This window comes from Salvelinus alpinus, chromosome 15 (assembly GCF_045679555.1).
Source record: "Salvelinus alpinus chromosome 15, SLU_Salpinus.1, whole genome shotgun sequence".
Taxonomy (NCBI): Eukaryota; Metazoa; Chordata; class Actinopteri; order Salmoniformes; family Salmonidae; genus Salvelinus; species Salvelinus alpinus.
This window is the reverse complement of record NC_092100.1, coordinates 15,939,861-15,958,665: the sequence shown is the minus strand read 5'-3', so window position 1 is coordinate 15,958,665 and position 18,805 is coordinate 15,939,861. Positions and strand designations below refer to the sequence as shown.

The 18,805-nt window shown below is 43.9% G+C and overlaps 1 protein-coding gene across 2 annotated transcripts in view; it reads left to right on the top strand.

The window, feature by feature from the left end:
* LOC139540458 (uncharacterized protein KIAA1614-like) overlaps window positions 1-16,843 on the top strand; it is a 43,398-nt gene extending 26,555 nt beyond the window's left edge. For both annotated transcript variants that reach the window (XM_071344301.1, XM_071344300.1), the window contains 5 exons: window positions 1,348-1,498; window positions 8,879-9,131; window positions 9,443-9,564; window positions 12,805-12,980; window positions 13,865-16,843. In XM_071344301.1, coding sequence (XP_071200402.1) covers window positions 1,348-1,498; window positions 8,879-9,131; window positions 9,443-9,564; window positions 12,805-12,980; window positions 13,865-14,073 — 911 coding nt within the window. In that variant the 3' untranslated portion in view covers window positions 14,074-16,843. The remainder of the gene's footprint in view (window positions 1-1,347; window positions 1,499-8,878; window positions 9,132-9,442; window positions 9,565-12,804; window positions 12,981-13,864) is intronic.
* Window positions 16,844-18,805: the final 1,962 nt, after the last annotated feature.

The following is an 18,805-nucleotide window of genomic DNA, read 5'->3' as shown; positions in this document are numbered from 1 at the left end:
TTAAGAATGGAGGCCACTGTGTTCTTGGGGACCTTCAATGCGGCAGACATTTTTTGATACCTTTCCCCAGATCTGTGCCTCGACCAAATCCTGTCTCTGAGCTCTGCGGACAATTCCTTTGACTTCATGGCTTGGTTTTTGCTCTGACATGCACTGTCAACTGTGGGGCCTTATATAGACAGGTGTGTGTGCCTTTCCAAATTAAGTCCAATCAACTGAATTTACCACAGGTGGACTCCTGCTCCACTACAGCCCTGTCGAAGTGCTCGGCCCTCCTTTTCATGTAGTCCAAGATCCCTACCATCAGACAACCTTTAAGTACAATTGTTAAAGGTGATGTGTTAAAGATAACGATTAGAGGTTGTTACAAACAGGGTTAGGTGGATTACTTCAAAGTGCAATCTGAACTGTAACTGAATTCTAACAATGGAGTCTCATTAGTCAAAATATATACTTTAAAGGACACAATTAAATGTGTTTTCAGTCCCCAAGTAGCCATTGGTAAATGCACTGCCTCATGGGTGGTCAAGTCCATGCTGCTGATGTCAGTGAGGTGTCAGCTCAGTGACTGTGAAGGTGTGTGTGTGTGTATCCGTGAGTGCATCTGTGCGTGTGTGCATATGCTTCTGTGTGTGCATGTGTTCGCTTGTGCATACGTGCGTGTGACTTCATGCATGCGCATGTGTGGGGTGTGCTTGTGTGTGCTGCACCCAGGTCCCAGCAGGGATTTTGTAGTCAGCACATCCACCAACCCCAGCCTTGTAGTCCTACCAAGGCCTGTTCCACCCGATGCCACAGCCTGGTTGATTAGATATGTGAAGCATCTGATTGTTCTCACTGTGTGTTCTTGCTCTCTCTCTCTATTTGGTGCAGTATTTCTCAATTAAAAAATGTACATGAAAACGAGTTGTCTCTCGTTGAATGAAGAATCCCCATTTTTGACGAAGTGCTTACCCGAACAGCCGGAAAACCCCTTAGTGAAGACCAAAACTAACGAAATGTCATCATAATATATGCACAAACTCTTCCGAACTAGTTCTGCTGGGAAGCATGCGGACGCCTTCTCTCTCTCGCCATCTATTTCTCTCTGTCTCTCTCCCCTCTGACTCTCTTTATGTCTCTCGCTGTGTCTATGCATGATAAATACTCAACAATCCCCCCCCAAAAAATATATGTAGCAAATATGTAGAAAGAAATTCACATCTCACAAACAATATTCTACAAAAATATATCGTACCACATGCAAATGTCAGTCTAACAAGGCTCTTACTCATTCCTGCTTTTCATTAAAAAAAATATGAAAGTTACAGATTCTTCACCTTGTAAACATCCCTCCCTCCCCTCTAGAAGTGGAGCTGCAACATCCATGGATGGGAGAGCTCTCTCTGGGAGGAGCCAACATCACACCCCCTCCCCCATACCACTCTGGGTGTGATGGACTGGTCATGGGGCCAATGAGAGCAGGGCATCAGAGGGAGGAAAGCACTAGTCCAGCTCAGTGAGTACTGGTAAATCCCTCCCTACACCACACTCTTATGCTTAATTCTAAACTGACCTGAAGCTTTATGTTGATTGTAAAGGATTACCTTCCTTGCCCTCTGATAGGCTTGGTGGGATTTAGCAATATTTTTACATATTTAGTTATTTCAGGTCAAGGTTAAATTGAGGGTTAGGAGCGGAGCTAGAGCAAGTCTCATCGCTGAGTCTCTAATATCACTGTTTGTATATGGCAGAATTTGGCATGAAAGCGCTCCAGGCCTGCTCATCACAGTACCTTGATTAGGTGAATTACGGTAGGTGTGGCTGGAACAAAACACAATTTGCAGAGTTGCCCACACAGGGCTCTAAATTTTAAAAAAAAAACATTTGGTAGCACTGGTGAACAAAATGTTAAAAGTTAGGAGCACCACATGAAATTTAGGAGCACCAGAAAATACAATTTTTTAAAAATGAATTGAGATAAAGCCTATATGAAGTCTAGCTACTTTAGAAGCATGTTGTGCACTAGAAACTAATATGTAACACATTTGTTTATTATAAAAGCTAACATGTTGATACGAATACCTGTCATTGAAATTACAATGTCATTTGTGGATTATTAGGTCTCTACATTGTGTATAAAGCACTATTTTTATGATACATTATGTTGACATTTGTACACTGTCTCTTTAAAAACATCAGGTTTGTGATGATGACATGCAAGAGATTTGTCATTCATTCATTCATTCATTCATTCATTGCTATGATCATAGATCTCCTGAAGAAGCTATCCCTTTTCCTTTCTGCGCCCCCAAATATTTGGATAAAATGGCAAAGTTACCAGTTAACTAACTAGTCAATGAGGTAACATGACTGAACAAAGTGGAAACAAATGGTTAACTACGTGTACAGTGCCTTCGGAAAGTATTCAAACCCCTTGAATTTTTCCACATTTTGTTACGTTACAGTTATTCTAAAATTGATTAAATTAGTAAAAATCTACACACAATACCCCATAATGACAAAGCCAAAACAGGTTTTTAGATTTTTTTTGCCAATTTATTGCAAATAAAAAACAGAAATACCTTATTTACATAAGTATTCAGAACCTTTGCTATGAGACTCGAGATTGAGCTCAGGTGCATCCTGTTTCCATTGATCATCCTTGAGATGTTTCCACAACTTGATTTAGAGTCCACCTGTAGTAAATTTGATTGATTGGACATGATTCCGAAAGGCACACACCTGTCTATATAAGGTCCCACAGTTGACAGTGCGTGTCAGAGCAAAAACCAAGCCATGAAGTCAAAGGAATTGTCCGTAGAGCTACGAGACAGGATTGTGTCAAGGCACAGATCTGGGGAAGGGTACCAACACATTTCTGCCGCATTGAAGGTCCCCAAGAACACAGTGGCCTCCATCATTATTACATGGAAGAAGTTTGGAACCACCAAGACTCTTCCTAGAGCTGGCCGCCCGGCCAAACTGAGCAATCGGGTGAGAAGGGCCTTGGTCAGGGAGGTGACCAAGAACCCGATGGTGACTCTGACAGAGCTCCAGAGTTCCTCTGTGGAAATGGGAGAACCTTCCAGAAGGACAACCATCTTTGCAGCACTCTACCAATCAGGCCTTTATGGTAGAGTGGCCAGACGGAAGTCACTCCACAGTAAAAGGCTCATGACAGCCCGCTTGGAGTTTTCCAAAAGGCACGCAAAGACTCTCAGACCATGAGAAACACGAATCTCTGGTCTGATGAATCCAAGATTGAACTCTTTAGCCTGAATGCCAAGTGTCACCTCTGGAGGAAACCTGGCACCATCTCTACTTTGAAGCATGGTGGTGGCAGCATCATGTTGTGGGGATGTTTTTCAGCAGCATTGACTGGGAGACTAGTCAGGATCGAGGCAAAGATGAACAGAGCAAAGTACAGAGACATCCTTGATGAAAACCTGCCCCAGAGCGCTCAAGACCTCAGACTGGGGCAAAGGTTCACCTTCCAACAGGACAACAACCCTAAGCACACAGCAAAAACAAAGCAGGAGTGGCTTCGGGAAAAGTCTCTGAATGTCCTTGAATGGCCCAGCCAGTGCCCGTGTTTTTCTTGCAAGGGGTGCGTTCACACAGTATAGAACAGAATGGTAATGTTGGACAAACTAAATAATTGACTTAAGATAAACTGAGGTCCAAAAAATCATCAGACAAGTCCTTTTCAATGAGGAAAGACTTTCCAAGGAATCATTCCAATTCGTAGATCAAAGAATGTAATTTTACCCTTCTCCATTTGAAAATCATTGGACTCCACTAACATGTAAAGTACGTGTACATGTAATACCTGTCAAGGCTGTGGGAACTGGTGTAAGGAGTCAGGCGCAGGAGAGCTGAGATGCGTGGACAAGGTATTTAATACAAGAAAACACCAGTACAAACACAATACTATGGTGCTGGAAAAATACCGGAACCACGAAATAAACGGGCGTAAATAACAAAACCCGGCAACAATATACTAGCCGTCAGATACAGCCTTACAATAAAACAAACACGCACACAAACATGGTGGAAACCAGAGGGTTAAATAATGAACATGTAATGGGGGAATACAAACCAGGTGTGTAAAAAACAAAGACAAAACAAATGGAAAATGAAAAGTGGATCAGTGATGGCTAGAAGGCCGGTGACGTCGACCGCCGAACGCCGCTCGAACAAGAAGAGGGACCGACTCCGGCGGAAGTCGTGACAATACCCTATGTGGCGTTAATGTACAGAGCAACAATTGTTATATTAACACACACATATACATGTTTACATACAACAACAAAAAGTACAAAACATTACTTGAGGTTGTAATTGCTGCCAAAGTTGCTTCAACAAAGTACTGAGTAAAGGGTCTGAATACTTATGTAAATGTGATATTTCATTTTTTATATAAATTAGCAAACATTTATAAAAACCTGTTTTGCTTTGTCATTATGAGGTATTGTGTGCAGATTGATGAGGATAAAAAAAGTATTCAATCAATTTTAGAATAAGTCTGTAACCTAACAAAATGTCGAAAAAGTCAAGGGGTCTGAATATTTTTCGAAGGCACTGTAAGTTGCATTCGAACGTCCCACGACATCTATTATGAATGTAAAATGCATTCCCGGCAATCCACTGTAGGACGATAAAATGGTGCACCGGTGATAGCCTATAGGTCAGATCTTTTGACCTGGTTGGGCGCCTACAAGCAAGCCATTTCCGGTCTGATAATGGTGCAACCATGACTCTATCGAATCTGCACTCGCTTTCTTCTCTAGAGCACTCAGAAACAACGGTACAGCGAAGCCTTATCATTACACGTAATACATTTATTATGTAATTATCATAAACTCAATGACTGCGGGAGGGGGAAATCTCATTTTAACAACAGCTGGTGCACGATCTCTTATATTAAGGAAGTCAAGGTTTTGCTCGCCTGAGTTAGAATACCTCATGATAAGCTGTAGAGCATACTATATTTTTCCTAGCTGTCTATTTACCACCACAAACCGATGCTGGCACTAAGACCGCACTCAACGAGCTGTACAGGGCCATAAGCCAACAAGAAAATGCTCATCCAGCCGGGCCTCCCGGGTGGCGCAGTGGTCTAGAGCACTGCATCGCAGTGCTATGCTGCGCCACCAGAGTCTGGGTTCGCGCCCAGGCTCTGTCGCAGCCGGCCGCGACCGGGAGGTCCGTGGGGCAACGCACAATTGGCTTAGCGTCGTCCGGGTTAGGGAGGGTTTGGCCGGTAGGGATATCCTTGTCTCATCGCGCTCCAGCGACTCCTGTGGCGGGCCGGGCGCAGTGCGCGCTAACTGAGGGGGGCGGGTGCACGGTGTTTCCTCCGACACATTGGTGCGGCTGGCTTCCGGGTTGGAGGCGCGCTGTGTTAAGAAGCAGTGCGGCTTGGTTGGGTTGTGCTTCGGAGGACGCATGACTTTCGACCTTCGTCTCTCCCGAGCCCGTACGGGAGTTGTAGCGATGAGACAAGATAGTAATTACTAGCGATTGGATACCACGAAAATTGGGGAGAAAAGGGGATAAAATTTATTTAAAAAAATAAAAAATAAAAAATTTAAAAAAAAATAAAAAAATAAAAAAATGCTCATCCAGAGGCAGCGCTCCTAGTGGCTGGTGATTTTAATGCAGGAAAACTGAAATCCGTTTTCCCTATTTTCTACCAACATGTCACCTGTGCAACTAGAGGGGGGAAAAACTCTATCACCTTTACTCCGCACAACTAGAAACATACAAAGCTCTCCCTCGCCCTCCATTTGGCAAATCTGACCATAACTCTATCCTCTTGATTCCTGCTTACAAGTAAAAACTCAAACAGGAAGTACCAGTGACACGTTCAATTAAGAAGTGATCCGATGAAGTGGATGCTTAAGCTACAGGACTGTTTATGTAGCACAAACTGGAATGTGTTCCAGGATTCATCCAATGTTTACCACATCAGTCACCGACCTCATTAATAAGTGCTTCGACAATATCATACCCACAGTGACCGTATGTACATATCCCAACCAGAAGCCATGGGCTGACATTTTCAATCCCTCCCTGATCCAGTCTGCAATAACAACATGTTTCAAGCAGACCCCCATAGAACGCCAAGGTAGCCTGTCTAAATGACTATCGCCCATAGCACACCTGTAGCCATGAAATGCTTTGAAAGGCTGGTCATAGCTCACATTAACACCATCATCCCAGACACCCTGGACCCACTCCAATTCACATACCACCCCAACAGATCCACAAAGGATGCAATCTCTATTGCACTCCACACTGCCCTTTCACACCTGGACAAAAGAAACACCTATGTGAGAATGCTATTCATTGACTACAGCTCAGCGTTCAACACCATAGTGCCCTCAAAGCTCATCACTAAGCCAAGGTCCCTGGGACTGAACACCTTCCTCTGCAACCGGATTCTGGACCTCTTGACGGGCCGCTCCCAGGTGGTGAGGCTAGGTAATAACACATCTGATACGCAGACCCTCCACACAGGGGCCCCTCGAGTGAGTGCTTAGTCCCCCCCTGTACTCCCTGTTCACCCACAACTGCGTGGCTGCACACGACTCCAACACCATTGTTAAGTTTGCCGACGAAACGGCGGTGGTTGGCCTGATCAACGACAACGATGAGACAGCGGCCCAGTACACATTACCCTCTGTAGCGCCTTCCAGTCGGAAGGCAGTTGCCATACCATGCGGTGATGCAGCCAGTCAAGATGCTCTCGATGGTGCAGTTATAGAACTTTTGGAGAATCTGAGGGCCCATGCCAAATCTTTTCAGCCTCTTGAGGTGGAAGGGGTGTTTTTGTGCCCTCTTCACAACTGTGTTGGTGTGTTTGAACAATGATAGATCCTTAGTGATGTGGACATCGAGGAACTTGAAGCTCTCAACCCGTTCCACTACAGCCCCATTGATGTGAATGGGGGCATGCTCGGCCCTCCGTTTCCTGTAATCCACAATCATCTCCTTTGACTTACTGACATTGAGAGGTTGTTGTCCTGGCACCACACTGCCAGTTCTCTGACCACCTCCCCATAGGAGCTCCCTGCCATCCAGGACCTCTATACCAGGCGGTGTCAGAGGAAGGCCCAAAAAGACTCCAGCCACACAAGCAACAGACTGTTCTCTCTGCTACCGCGTGGCAAGCGGTACCAATGCACTAAGTCTGGAACCAACAGGACCCTGAACAGCTTCTACCCCCAAGCCATAAGACTTTAAAAAAAAAATTAAATAGCTAATCAAATGGCTACCCAGACTACCTGCATTTACCCTTTTTTGCACTAACTCTCTTGCACTGACTCTATGCACACACGCTGGACTCTACCCACAAATACAAATACACACATAACATACAGACATGAATACTGATGCCACACACACACACACACACACACACACTTTTACACTCATTACATACACTGCTGCTACTGTCTTATCTATGCTGTTTCCTAGTCACTTTACCTCAATTACCTCGTACTCCTGGACATCAACTCGGTACTGGTACTCCCTCTATACAGATAGCCATGATATTTTTACTCACTATTTTTTTTTATTATTAACTGTGCATTTCACTGTCACTAGTTTAAAAAATTTATTAAATGTTCCAACTTATCTTTAACTCTGCATTGTTGGGAAAGGACCCGTAAGTAATAATTTTGCTGTTAGTTTACACCTGTTGTGTCACGTTCCTGACCTGTTTTCTCTTGTTTTGTATGTGTTTATTGGTCAGGGCGTGAGCGGGGTGGGCATTTCTGTGTTGTGTTTCTATGTTGGGTTAAAGGCTTGCCTGGTATGGCTCTCAATTAGAGGCAGGTGTTTGGCATTTCCTCTGATTGAGAGTCATATTAAGGTAGGTTGTTCTCACTGTTTGTTTGTGGGTGATTGTCTCCTGTGTCTTTCGTGTCTGTGTATGTGCACCACACGGGACTGTCTTGGCTGTTCGTTCGTTTGATGTAGTCTGTTCCTGTTCGTGAGTTCTGCGTGTAGTTATGTAAGTTCCATGTTCAGGTCTGTCTACGTCGTGTTTGTTATTTTGTAATTTCCAAGTGTTTTCGTATTTCGTCTTCGTGTTTCAATAAATATCATTTATGTCTAATTACCTCGCTGCGTATTGGTCCACCGATCCTTCTCTCCTCGTCCGAGGAGGAGGAGGAAGACGACAGCCGTAACATGTTGTCTACAAAACATGTGACAAATAAAATTACATTTGATTTTTGATTACAACAATTATTATCTGGAAGATTTTTTCTCAAATCAGAGTGTGCTCCCAAAATAAAACTCCTGGTCGCACATCAAAATATTTATTTGCATATACAGTATGACCAAATATTTTAGAGGTTTGACCCAAAATTAACATCGGTCCTCCTCCCTTTCAGAGAGAGATGTTGAAGAAATCTATTTTTAGATTCCCACAATGTTCTATTTTACTAAACTATCATCTAATTTGGAGCTCTGCCTGACAGCCAGCCTTAGCTTATAGCCATTAGTGGTATTCCACAGACTGTTAACATTTTTATACAAACTAGTTCAAACCAGGTGGTTTTAGAGTTGTGGTGCAGACAAACAGAGCACTGCCTCAGTCTAATACTTTTTAACTCAACACTGACCTCTTCTGACCAAAGAGTAATAAGTTAATTAATGCAAGCATCTGAGGTGAAATTATTATATCAATTTCCTGGATGAATTCTATCTATTTCAAAAGGTTTTCCAGATCAAATGAATAACTAGAATTTATAATGGAGTTGAGTCCAGCTTAGATGTGACTCATCATGTTTGTACTTGTTTATATGTTGTTGTCCATCTCTCAATGTCTTTCTGTTGATCTGTCTCTCCCTCTTTCCCTCCTTCACACCTCTCCCCCTCACAGGATGGTAGGGACAGAGACAGAGCAGCAGGAGGCCAGGTCCAAGCTTTCTCTGCGCCGTTTATTCTCCGCCATCGGCCTGAATGGAGTGGGGAAGCTGGGTAAAGGGCGCTCCAGTAGCATAGAGCAGCTTAGCTTCCATCCCCGGGGTGTCCCCCCGGCCTTTCCTGGCCCCAGCTCCAGCTCTAACCCCAGTCCTGCACGCCCAGAACCCAGCCAACTGAGGAAAGCCCCGTCGCTCCAGTCCCTACGCATGGTGAGAGGAGATTTATCTTTTGAATTATAGGGAATTACAGCGATTCTAACCTTGATTGTAGTCTGAGAGGTTCTGCTTTATGTTTGTCAAACTGTTTAATCCATAAGGATACTGAGATCTCAGTTAGTTTGAACATTGTTGTGACCGTGTACTAGAAATTGTAATATTTTTCCTCATAACTATCCTGTATTTGTATTTGGTCAAGGTATTTGCTGATACCTTGAAAAAAGTAACACCATCTTAAAATGAATCCAAATGCATATTATGGAAGGTCGCATAGGGCTGCTGTCATGTTCATTTCTCATCTCCAGGGGTCACCCTTTAAGCAGCTGAGGAAATCGTCATCAGTCCAGAATGTACAGTCCTCCAAGAAGAAGGGAGATGGCTCCAGTGCATACACACCTGGAGATCAGCCCAGCAGCCCTGCTCTCAGGTATAACCAGTACAGTGCGTCAGTAACATCACTGAGGGTTCGAGCCCTGAAATCTGATTGGCTGACAGCCGTGATATACCATGGGTATGACAAAGCATTTATTTCTACTGTTCTAATTACGTTGGTAACCAGTTTATAATAGCAATAAGGCACCTCAGGGGTTTGTGGTATATTGGCCATATACCACACCTCCTCGGGCCTTATTGCTTAATTACAACCTATGTTGTGATAATTGCATTGTTTACTCTATAACCCATTTGTTCAAACTCCACCGTGATGTACAATAAGGCCGTGACAACAAAAAGACAACAGTCACACATACGTTTGTTTCATCACACAACCGTAAAGAAACATCTGTCCAGTGAAGTCCACAAAGCAAATATTGCAGACAAACATATCACATGCAGCATGGTCACGCAAGTGAATGTTTTCGACAGTTTACTAAACAACTACTGATTTAGAACCACAGAGTTATTTGATTTGAAGTCAGCACAAAGACAACAGGAGCACTGCCTCCACTATTCCAGCACAATTTACACTTAGACATTTTAAACATCAAATTAACAAGGCTATATATGCTTAGTTTAAAACACTGAAAGCAAACTTAAAGGTACTGTTCCAAAAAAATTCTGTCCAATCAGTGTTGCTATATATTATGTGGCTATCAATGGTACTGGTGTGTGTGTGCTTGCGCGCGCAAGTAAAACAATTATTTTTGACTCACCCTACTTGTAGACTAGTTGAACGCCAATGGCATCCTCCTCTCTTTCATGTTGGCAAAACGGTCTATGGCCCTGTCATACAGTACACTTTAAGTTTTGTTCTCATAGGCTACCTAGCTAAAATGCGTGCTAGCCTGCCTTCCTCGCATGGGCAACAATGAACCAGTTATGTTAGCTAGGCTACATATTGAAATTCAGTCATCTCAGGCCAGTGGCACAAATGATTAATTTATGGTTAGATCAGAATCGGCGTCATAATCATTGGCCTGTACAGAGAATTATACTGAACAAAAATATAAATGCAAAATTGTAAAGTGTTGTTCCCATGTTTCATGAGCTAAAATAAAAGATCCTAGAAATGTTCCATATGCACAAAAAGCTTATTTATCTCAAATTTTGTGCACAAAGTTTTGTGAGCATTTCTCCTTTGCCAAATAATCCATCCACCTGACAGGTGTGACATATCAAGAAGCTGATTAAACAACATGATCATTACACAGGTGCAACTTCGTTTTAGAGAATTTGGCAGTACTTCCAACTGGACTCACAACTGCAGACCATGTGTAACCACGCCAGCCCAGGTCCTCCACATCCTGCTTCTTCACCTGCGGGATCGTCTGAGACTGAGGCCAATTTAGCAAGCTAGCTACTGCAGGACATCAACACAAGCAGACAAACGGACACGTTTTTCTGAATATTACATTTTGCAAAGGAAGTGATTTGATTTGTCTGAAGCCAAATCCAAACTGGCCTCCCTTGGCGGGTGTTTTGCTGCACCTGGACAACCCACAGTTGAGCTCAGCTAATTATTTTACCCAAAAATTATCAAGGGAGGCCAAATGCTTGCTGGCATCAATCAATCAAATGCTACGGCAATGTTAATTTATTTATTGGTCAAATTTTGGGGGAAGCCTGGCTTCCCTTGGGATCCATGAATACACATCACTGGGTATAACATAAACACACACACATTAGAACTATGACATCAGCAACATAAAAATAGGCAACTGTTGCAGTAATAACAGTTAATCTAACATCCAATCTGTCACAATGCAAACGCTTGCACATTGATCTTCTCTAAAGTGGCACCTCATGTCAAAACATTATGAATGAAGTCAACATGGATCCTTCCTGACAGGATGTTACACGGATGGCATGTGCTCAAGGCTCCCGGGAATCTCTGGTATGCATGGATGGCTACCGTGTGTGTCGTCCATCCGAATAGTTTCCATTCACTGGGTCTGACCGGGTGTTCGGAGTGGACAGATAAAAATAGATTGAGTGCAGTGGTGCTGCCGAAGAAAGACATGGAATTCAGAAGACTATTGCAACATCTTATGTTGGATTTGGGAAGGTGGCTTGGAGCAGTGATGAAATTGAACATTGACTGTTTGGTGATGTTGTTGACACTGCCTGTGTTAGTGAGTGTGTGTTTGTTTATTAGTGTGCGTGTCCGTCAAGTGCGCGAGCGTGTGTGTGTCTGTACATGAGTGTGTGTTTAAAATGTTAAAGTCAGATGCACAACTACAGTGAAATGCTTTTCTTGCAAATTCAAAACCCAACAATGCAATGTGTGTGTGTGCCTGTACATGTACGTGAGTGTGTGTGTGTGTGTGTGTCCCAGCTGCTGACACACTAGAGACCAGAGAGGAGGACATTTCAGCCTTGCACTTAACTCAACTTCGTGGAGAGGCAGAAACCTGATAGGCTAGGAGTATGACACAGCCGTGCTATATATGGGCCGCGCTACATGGCTTTCTATGGGGGGTTCTGCCATAGAGACCCTAATATAGGAAGCAGACCATCTCCATTCAATGACTTCATTATTTACATTATAAAACTGGAAATGGCACAAGGCAGCAGGCCATCATTTGTCTCTCCAATCACCTTCATGGCTTATTACTGAAATCAAATTGCATGTTTGCTATGGTATGAAAGGGAGATACCTAGTCAGTTATACAACTGAATGCATTCAACTGAAGTGTGTCTAATGGCATTTAACCCAGCCCCTCTGAATCAGAGAGGTGGTAGGGCTGCCTTAATCGAAATCAACGTCATGTAGAAATGGGTCAAAATATCCCCACTGGGCAACAACGTCAATTCAACGTAATTTCATTGAAACAACATTGATTCCACAAGGGTGTGTCCAGTATATATTGATTGAAACCCTATTGGCCATACTGAATATGATACTCTATACAACAGGATTACCTACGCTCGTCCACAAGTATCGTACAGGTGATCTTAGGTCAAAGAGTTCCAGTAAAAAGAACCAGCAAAAAGTAATGGGACTTGATGAAGACCTGGGAGTCAAAACGTGGTTCAGGAAATCACCTGGGAGGATAGATTGCAGCGTGTATCCTGTAAATTCTACATGGATGTATCTGAGCCTGTGTCAAAGATTTCAATGTTTGCATTATGTGGCACGGAATTCATATATATATATATATATTTTAATATAGCATGCTACAGCACCCCATATATGTCACCTCAAAGCTGTTGTTCTGTCTCTCTCCAGTAAGGGCCTCCAGATGGTTCTGAGTGTGGAGGATGTGGGCAGCCCCAGTGGGGTGCGCTCGGTAGGCAGGGTGGCCCAGGCCTTCCCTGACGGTACCCTCCTGCTGGAGCTCAGCAGACCTCCCAAAGGACCCTTCGGCTTCCTCATCTCCCGGGGCAAAGGACGACCCGACTCAGGTACACAAAATAAGCCTTTTACACTGCATCCATTTACACCGGTACTTGGGCCTAAAGTCTAGTGTTTCCATGACTTAGACTGGGGCCAAAAGCCTAGGGTTAGTCCTAGATGGCCTATCCTGCTCTAACCCAGAGCCGTCTGGGGCCAGATTGGGGACTTGTTGTTTTGGTTGTCTTTCTAAACTAGTGTTGTGTAATGATGTCCTGTTCATTAGAATGTTCCAATTCTGTGTGCTCAAGGTGTGAATATTTTATTAACTTACTTCACTCGTGTCCTGCAGTTGGATGTGTGTTTAGTGTTGTATTCCGTGTGTGTTTAGTAATATATGTGTCCTGTAGGTGTGTGTGTGTGTGTTAGGATACAGGAGAGCAACATATTATCTAAGGTTGTATGTTTTATATTAGTTGTGTGTGTGTGCCCCTCCCCGACAGTCTGTCCTGTAGGTGTTGGTGTGTAATTATCAGGTGTAATAATACTCCCCTCCCCTACAGTCTGTCCTGTTTGTGTGTAATTATCAGGTGTAATAGTACTCCCCTCCCCTACAGTCTGTCCTGTAGGTGTTTGTGTGTAATTATCAGGTGTAATAATACTCCCCTCCCCTAGTCTGTCCTGTAGGTGTTGGTGTGTAATTATAAGGTGTAATAGTACTCCCCTCCCCTACAGTCTGTCCTGTAGGTGTTTGTGTGTAATTATCAGGTGTAATAATACCCCCCTCCCCTACAGTCTGTCCTGTAGGTGTTGGTGTGTAATTATCAGGTGTAATAATACTCCTCGTATGTACCCGGTGCTATCAGTAGCATGCATACATTTGCCTGTAGATGTGTGTTATAAAATAAGTGTGTATGTGTGACCCTACCAGTACGTTATTCTGTCTGTTCTGTAGGTGTGTATGTTGAAGAGATGGGCGACAGCAGCACAGTGAAGATGTACGGGGGGCTGCTGGGGGTGGGAGACGAGCTGCTGGAGGTGAACGGCGAGAAGGTGGCCGGCCTCAGTCTGGACCTGGTGACACGCCTCATGACCCAGGAGAACATAGCCTCTGTCCGCGTGCTCCGACACAGGAGGCTCCCCCCTCCTCGCTACACAACCTGAGGATCGCCGGTCACCATGCAATGCCATGGAAACCCGCAATGTAATGGCAACCAGACACCACAGCAACCACAAACACAATGGAAACCTGGGGTGTTTGGGGTATGACTGAGGGACAGTGAGTGAGACCGGCTCAATGACTGTGAATATGTCTATGGCCGCTTGCTTTGACCGTAGTGTCTTCTCTCAGAAATGTTGCGTTATTCTTCTGAAGACACGTCAAGATGTTTGACACGATTGGGTCATTTTTCTAGATGGTTCAGATGGAGTTGCTATTAGAGCAGAAGCTGTCTCACATTTCCTCATGTCCTGTTATATACTTTTCCTTGAGATCTTTGGCTTTAGATGCTCCTTACTTTCGCTGTTGAAAACATAACCAGCAGTGCCAAAATACACATTATCATTACAGGTAATGCACAAAGCTTTCAGCTGCTCACACAGCAACAATACAGTATGGTAGGAGATTCTCTGTTAAATACCTCACACCAATCTCCTCCATTCTATGCATCTTGACTGAGGTCATCTTTATGCAATTAAATCCTATTTTTATTGTGGTAATTGGTTTAGTCAGAAACCAGACCTGGAATTGAGATAATAAATGTATGAGTTAGAAACATGAAGCATCTCAAAAGTGATACGATTGAAGCAAACCTCACAGTTGTTAGAGAAGACACTGGGCAGTCTCTTCGAGTCCAATATGCTAATTTTGCTCAGCCAGCCTCATGGAGTGAATGGAACTGTAGGAGAGCATCATAACCGACAAATAAGAGTTTTGGACTTGGACTAGTCATAAAAATAGTACTGGATATGAACTGAAGGACTAAGGGGATAAAGAAGTACACCATATACTGTATACAAAAGTATGTGGATACCCCTTAAAATTAGTGGATTCGGCTATTTCAGCCACACGCATCGCTGATAGGTGTATAAAATCGAGCACATAGCCAATCAATCGCCATAGACAAACATTGACAGTAGAATGGCCTTATTGAAGAGCTCAGTGACTTTCAACGTGGCACCGTCATAGGATGCCACTTTTCCAACAAGTCAGTACATCAAATTTCTGCCCAGCTAGAGCTGCCCCGGTCGACTGTAAGTGCTGTGTGAAGTGGAAACGTCTAGGATCAACAATGGCTCAGCCACAAAGTGGTAGTCCACACAAGCTCACAGAACGAGACCCTTGAGTGCTGAAGAGCATAGCGTGTAAAAATCGTCTGTCCTCCTTTGCAACACACAGTACCGAGTTCCAAACTGCCTCTGGAAGCAACATCAGGACAAGAACTGCTCGTCGGGACCTTCATGAAATGGGTTTCCATGGCCAAGCAGCCGCACGCACACGTGCCTAAGATCACCATGCACAATGCCAAGCGTCAGCTGGAGTGGTGTAAAGCTCGCCGCCATTGGACTCTGAAGCAGTGGAAACGCGTTCTCTGGAGTGATGAATCACGTTTCGCCATCTGGCAGTCCGACGGACGATTCTGGGTTTGGTCAATGGCAGGAGAATGCTACCTGCCCCAATGTATAGTGCCAAATGTAAAGTTTGGTGGAGGAGGAATAATGGTCTGGGGCTGTTTTTCATGGTTTGGTCTAGGCCCCTTAGTTCCAGTGAAGGGAAATCTTAACGCTATAGCATACAATTACATTCTAGACGATTCTGTGCTTCCAACTTTGCAGCAGTTTGGGGAAGGCCCTTTCCTGTTTCAGCATGACAATGCCCCTATGCACAAAGCAAGGTCCATACAGAAATGGTCTGTCGGATCTAAGGCACGAGGCGTCACTACAGACCCAGGTTCAACTACAATTTGTCAATTGCAATAGTAATAACAAACTTGAAAATGACAATATTTCATTGTGTTACTAATTCTTTGAACTCGTGTGTTCTATCCTAGACTGTTCTTATCGAACATCACTACAAAACCCACACCCATAGCCTCGAACTCTTCCATTTTGTTTGACGTTCTTCCTCAATCCACGTGGATTAACAACACTCTATATCCATGCCAACTTGATTGTACTGAAGGATCCTCCACTTTCTTCTTTGCTTGTCTATTTGCCAAACAAAGAATCATCATTAGTTGACATTTGCCATATAAATGTGCTGTACCCAAATAGGATTAAGTTCCTCTATTGATCAGAAAGGTACTCACAGTGACTGAACCCCTCTTATCTTAGCCTGGCCCAGATCTGTTTATGCTGTCTTGCCAACTCTTATGGTCATTGTCACATCTGATGTGAGACCAGGCTATCTAATCATCTCTCATTTATTAGGTTATTCCTGGTTGTCAGTCTTGGTTCTGAATTCTGGGTTAATCTGTCAATGTACAAAGTCCTTTCCAATGCTGCTGATTTGTTAATGTTATTACAATAATGCACTGTACACAAAGCAATAACTGCCTAAGTGTCTGGTTGATTGTCTGAAGAAAGGCATTTGAAAACCATAATGTCAAACCATTGGGTTGTAGAGACAACGATGAGAAACGAGATCAGAGAAGTTGATGTCAATGTCAGACAGACCCATTGGAAATGCATAGTCAATTATTTTGACATTTCAACAGTAAATACACGGTACTAGAGGTCATTACATGGGTGACTGACGACAGGAAAGCACTGAAAGTATCGACATGTGAAGAGTCATTTGACGGCTTCACCAGTATTAAAAGTGGACAAAGAATAGACGCTATAGCATACACTGTCACGCAATATGTATTTTGTTTTATTTATATCTATGGTCCAAATAAAACAGATTGTGTACTACTCGTTCTTTCATAACTTGCATTAGAATTGTTTCTCATTCAATATTGTCCTCTCCATTATTCAAATTATACACACTGATTGTGTCCTCCTCAATGCAAATTGTCAGCTTCACTTCAATAACAAGAAGCATCTACACAGTATCTACCGATGTCAACCAGCTGTATGGGGTCATCTTTCACCACTTGAGTCAATGGCCTCTGACTTTCAGCAATAGAGGTGAAAGAAGGATGAATTTGGGAAGAAGAGACCGTTGTGTAGAGTTGACTAGCCAGGGCCTCAGGTGGTCTGGAGAAAGGGAGGAGGGGAGACCGACGGGGGAGTGTGATCAATATCCTTCCCCCCCATATCCCCCTGGTAACATGATGGTTGGTATATCACCACCAACACACCCTGCAAGACCTCTTTAACTATAGAGGCGTCTCAGGCAGATGATTTGGTGGAGAACAATCGAAGTAGATCAAATAGATGAATGGATACACTTTTGTGACTCACTGTCCATTTAGAATTCAGCAAAGGAATCACTTCCACTGTCCTTCTCTTGTATACCAATACTCAATGTCTGAGCCCCAAACACTTCACCCCCACCATGCATTGCAAAGCTACTGACACCAGCTGTCTAGAGGGGCTGGGTGAACCCCCTCCTTCCTCTCCTCTCTATGGGGGCGTGTGCTTAGCTGGCCCCTCTATACATCTTTTGTGGAACAAGAGGGGAGCTGGGAACCTGCCACATGCACCTGCGCCCCACCAAGTACACCACCAACCCCCTAGCCGGGTGCTCCTGCACACACACAAACACATGTACACACAGCCAGGCACCACAGGAGGCTACTGAGGAGAGGAAAACTCATAATATTGGCTAGAACGGAGCAAATGGCATCAAACACCTGGAACCATGTGTTTGATACCATTCCACTTACTCGGCTCCAGCCATTACCACCAGTCCATCCTCCCCAATTCCACCAACCTTCTGGACCAGGCACATATGAACGCACACGCACGCATACAGTAATTTCTCTCTTCTTTTATATGGAGATTTGCACATTATATCAGTGCCATCCAAACATCCCCTCATAGCAGTCTCCATCTCTTCCTGCATCCTAGGAAGCTCTTTGCCCTTAGTGGTACAAGCTGCAATCTAGTGGTAAAAATAACACTGTCATTGCTATCAGACAATGTCAGGAGGACAAACTTAGTGTCAGCGTTATGTTATACTTCTCTGGCTTCCTGTAAACCATTGTCTTTCCACAGATACAGAGTGCTGTATTCAGGGGTGAGTGCTGTGTGTGAGTGGGGTACCCAGGTGTGGATGACTAATAATTTCCTCTCTGGACAAAGGAAAAACGTGGGAGGGCGGGAGGGAGGGGAAACATGAGAGGAGAGGGCCACCTGTCAAGTGGCCTGGGTTCAACCACTGCTCAGTGATGTTCAATAAGAAGTGCTCTGCTCCCTTCTGGCTGTCTGGATCAATAGATGACGTCTGAAACTGCCACCACCGGCCCCGCTGACATTAACGCGGTCTCCCCTTTTCCTCTTAAAACCTTCCCAACATCCAATGAGTGTACAAAACATTAGGAATACCTTCCTAAAAATGAGTCACACCCCCTGTTAAGCGTGAAAAACCCAGCAGCGTTGCAGGTCTTGACACACTCAAACCGGTTCACCTGGCACCTACTACAACATCCTGTTCAAAAGGCACTCTTTTGTATTGTCCATTCACCCTCTGAATGGCACAAATACACAATCCATGTCTCAGGGCTTAAAAATATATTTTTAACCAGTCTCCTCCCCTTCATCTACACTGATATGGATATAACAGGTGACATCAATAATGGATCACTGCTTTCACCTGGTCAGTCTATGTCATGGAAAGAGCATGTGTAATGTTTTGTACACTCATTGTACATCCTAGGACAATTCCATGGAGCCAAATGGACGAGGCTCGTGATCAGTACACCGTAAAACATCTAGAAATTAGGATTTG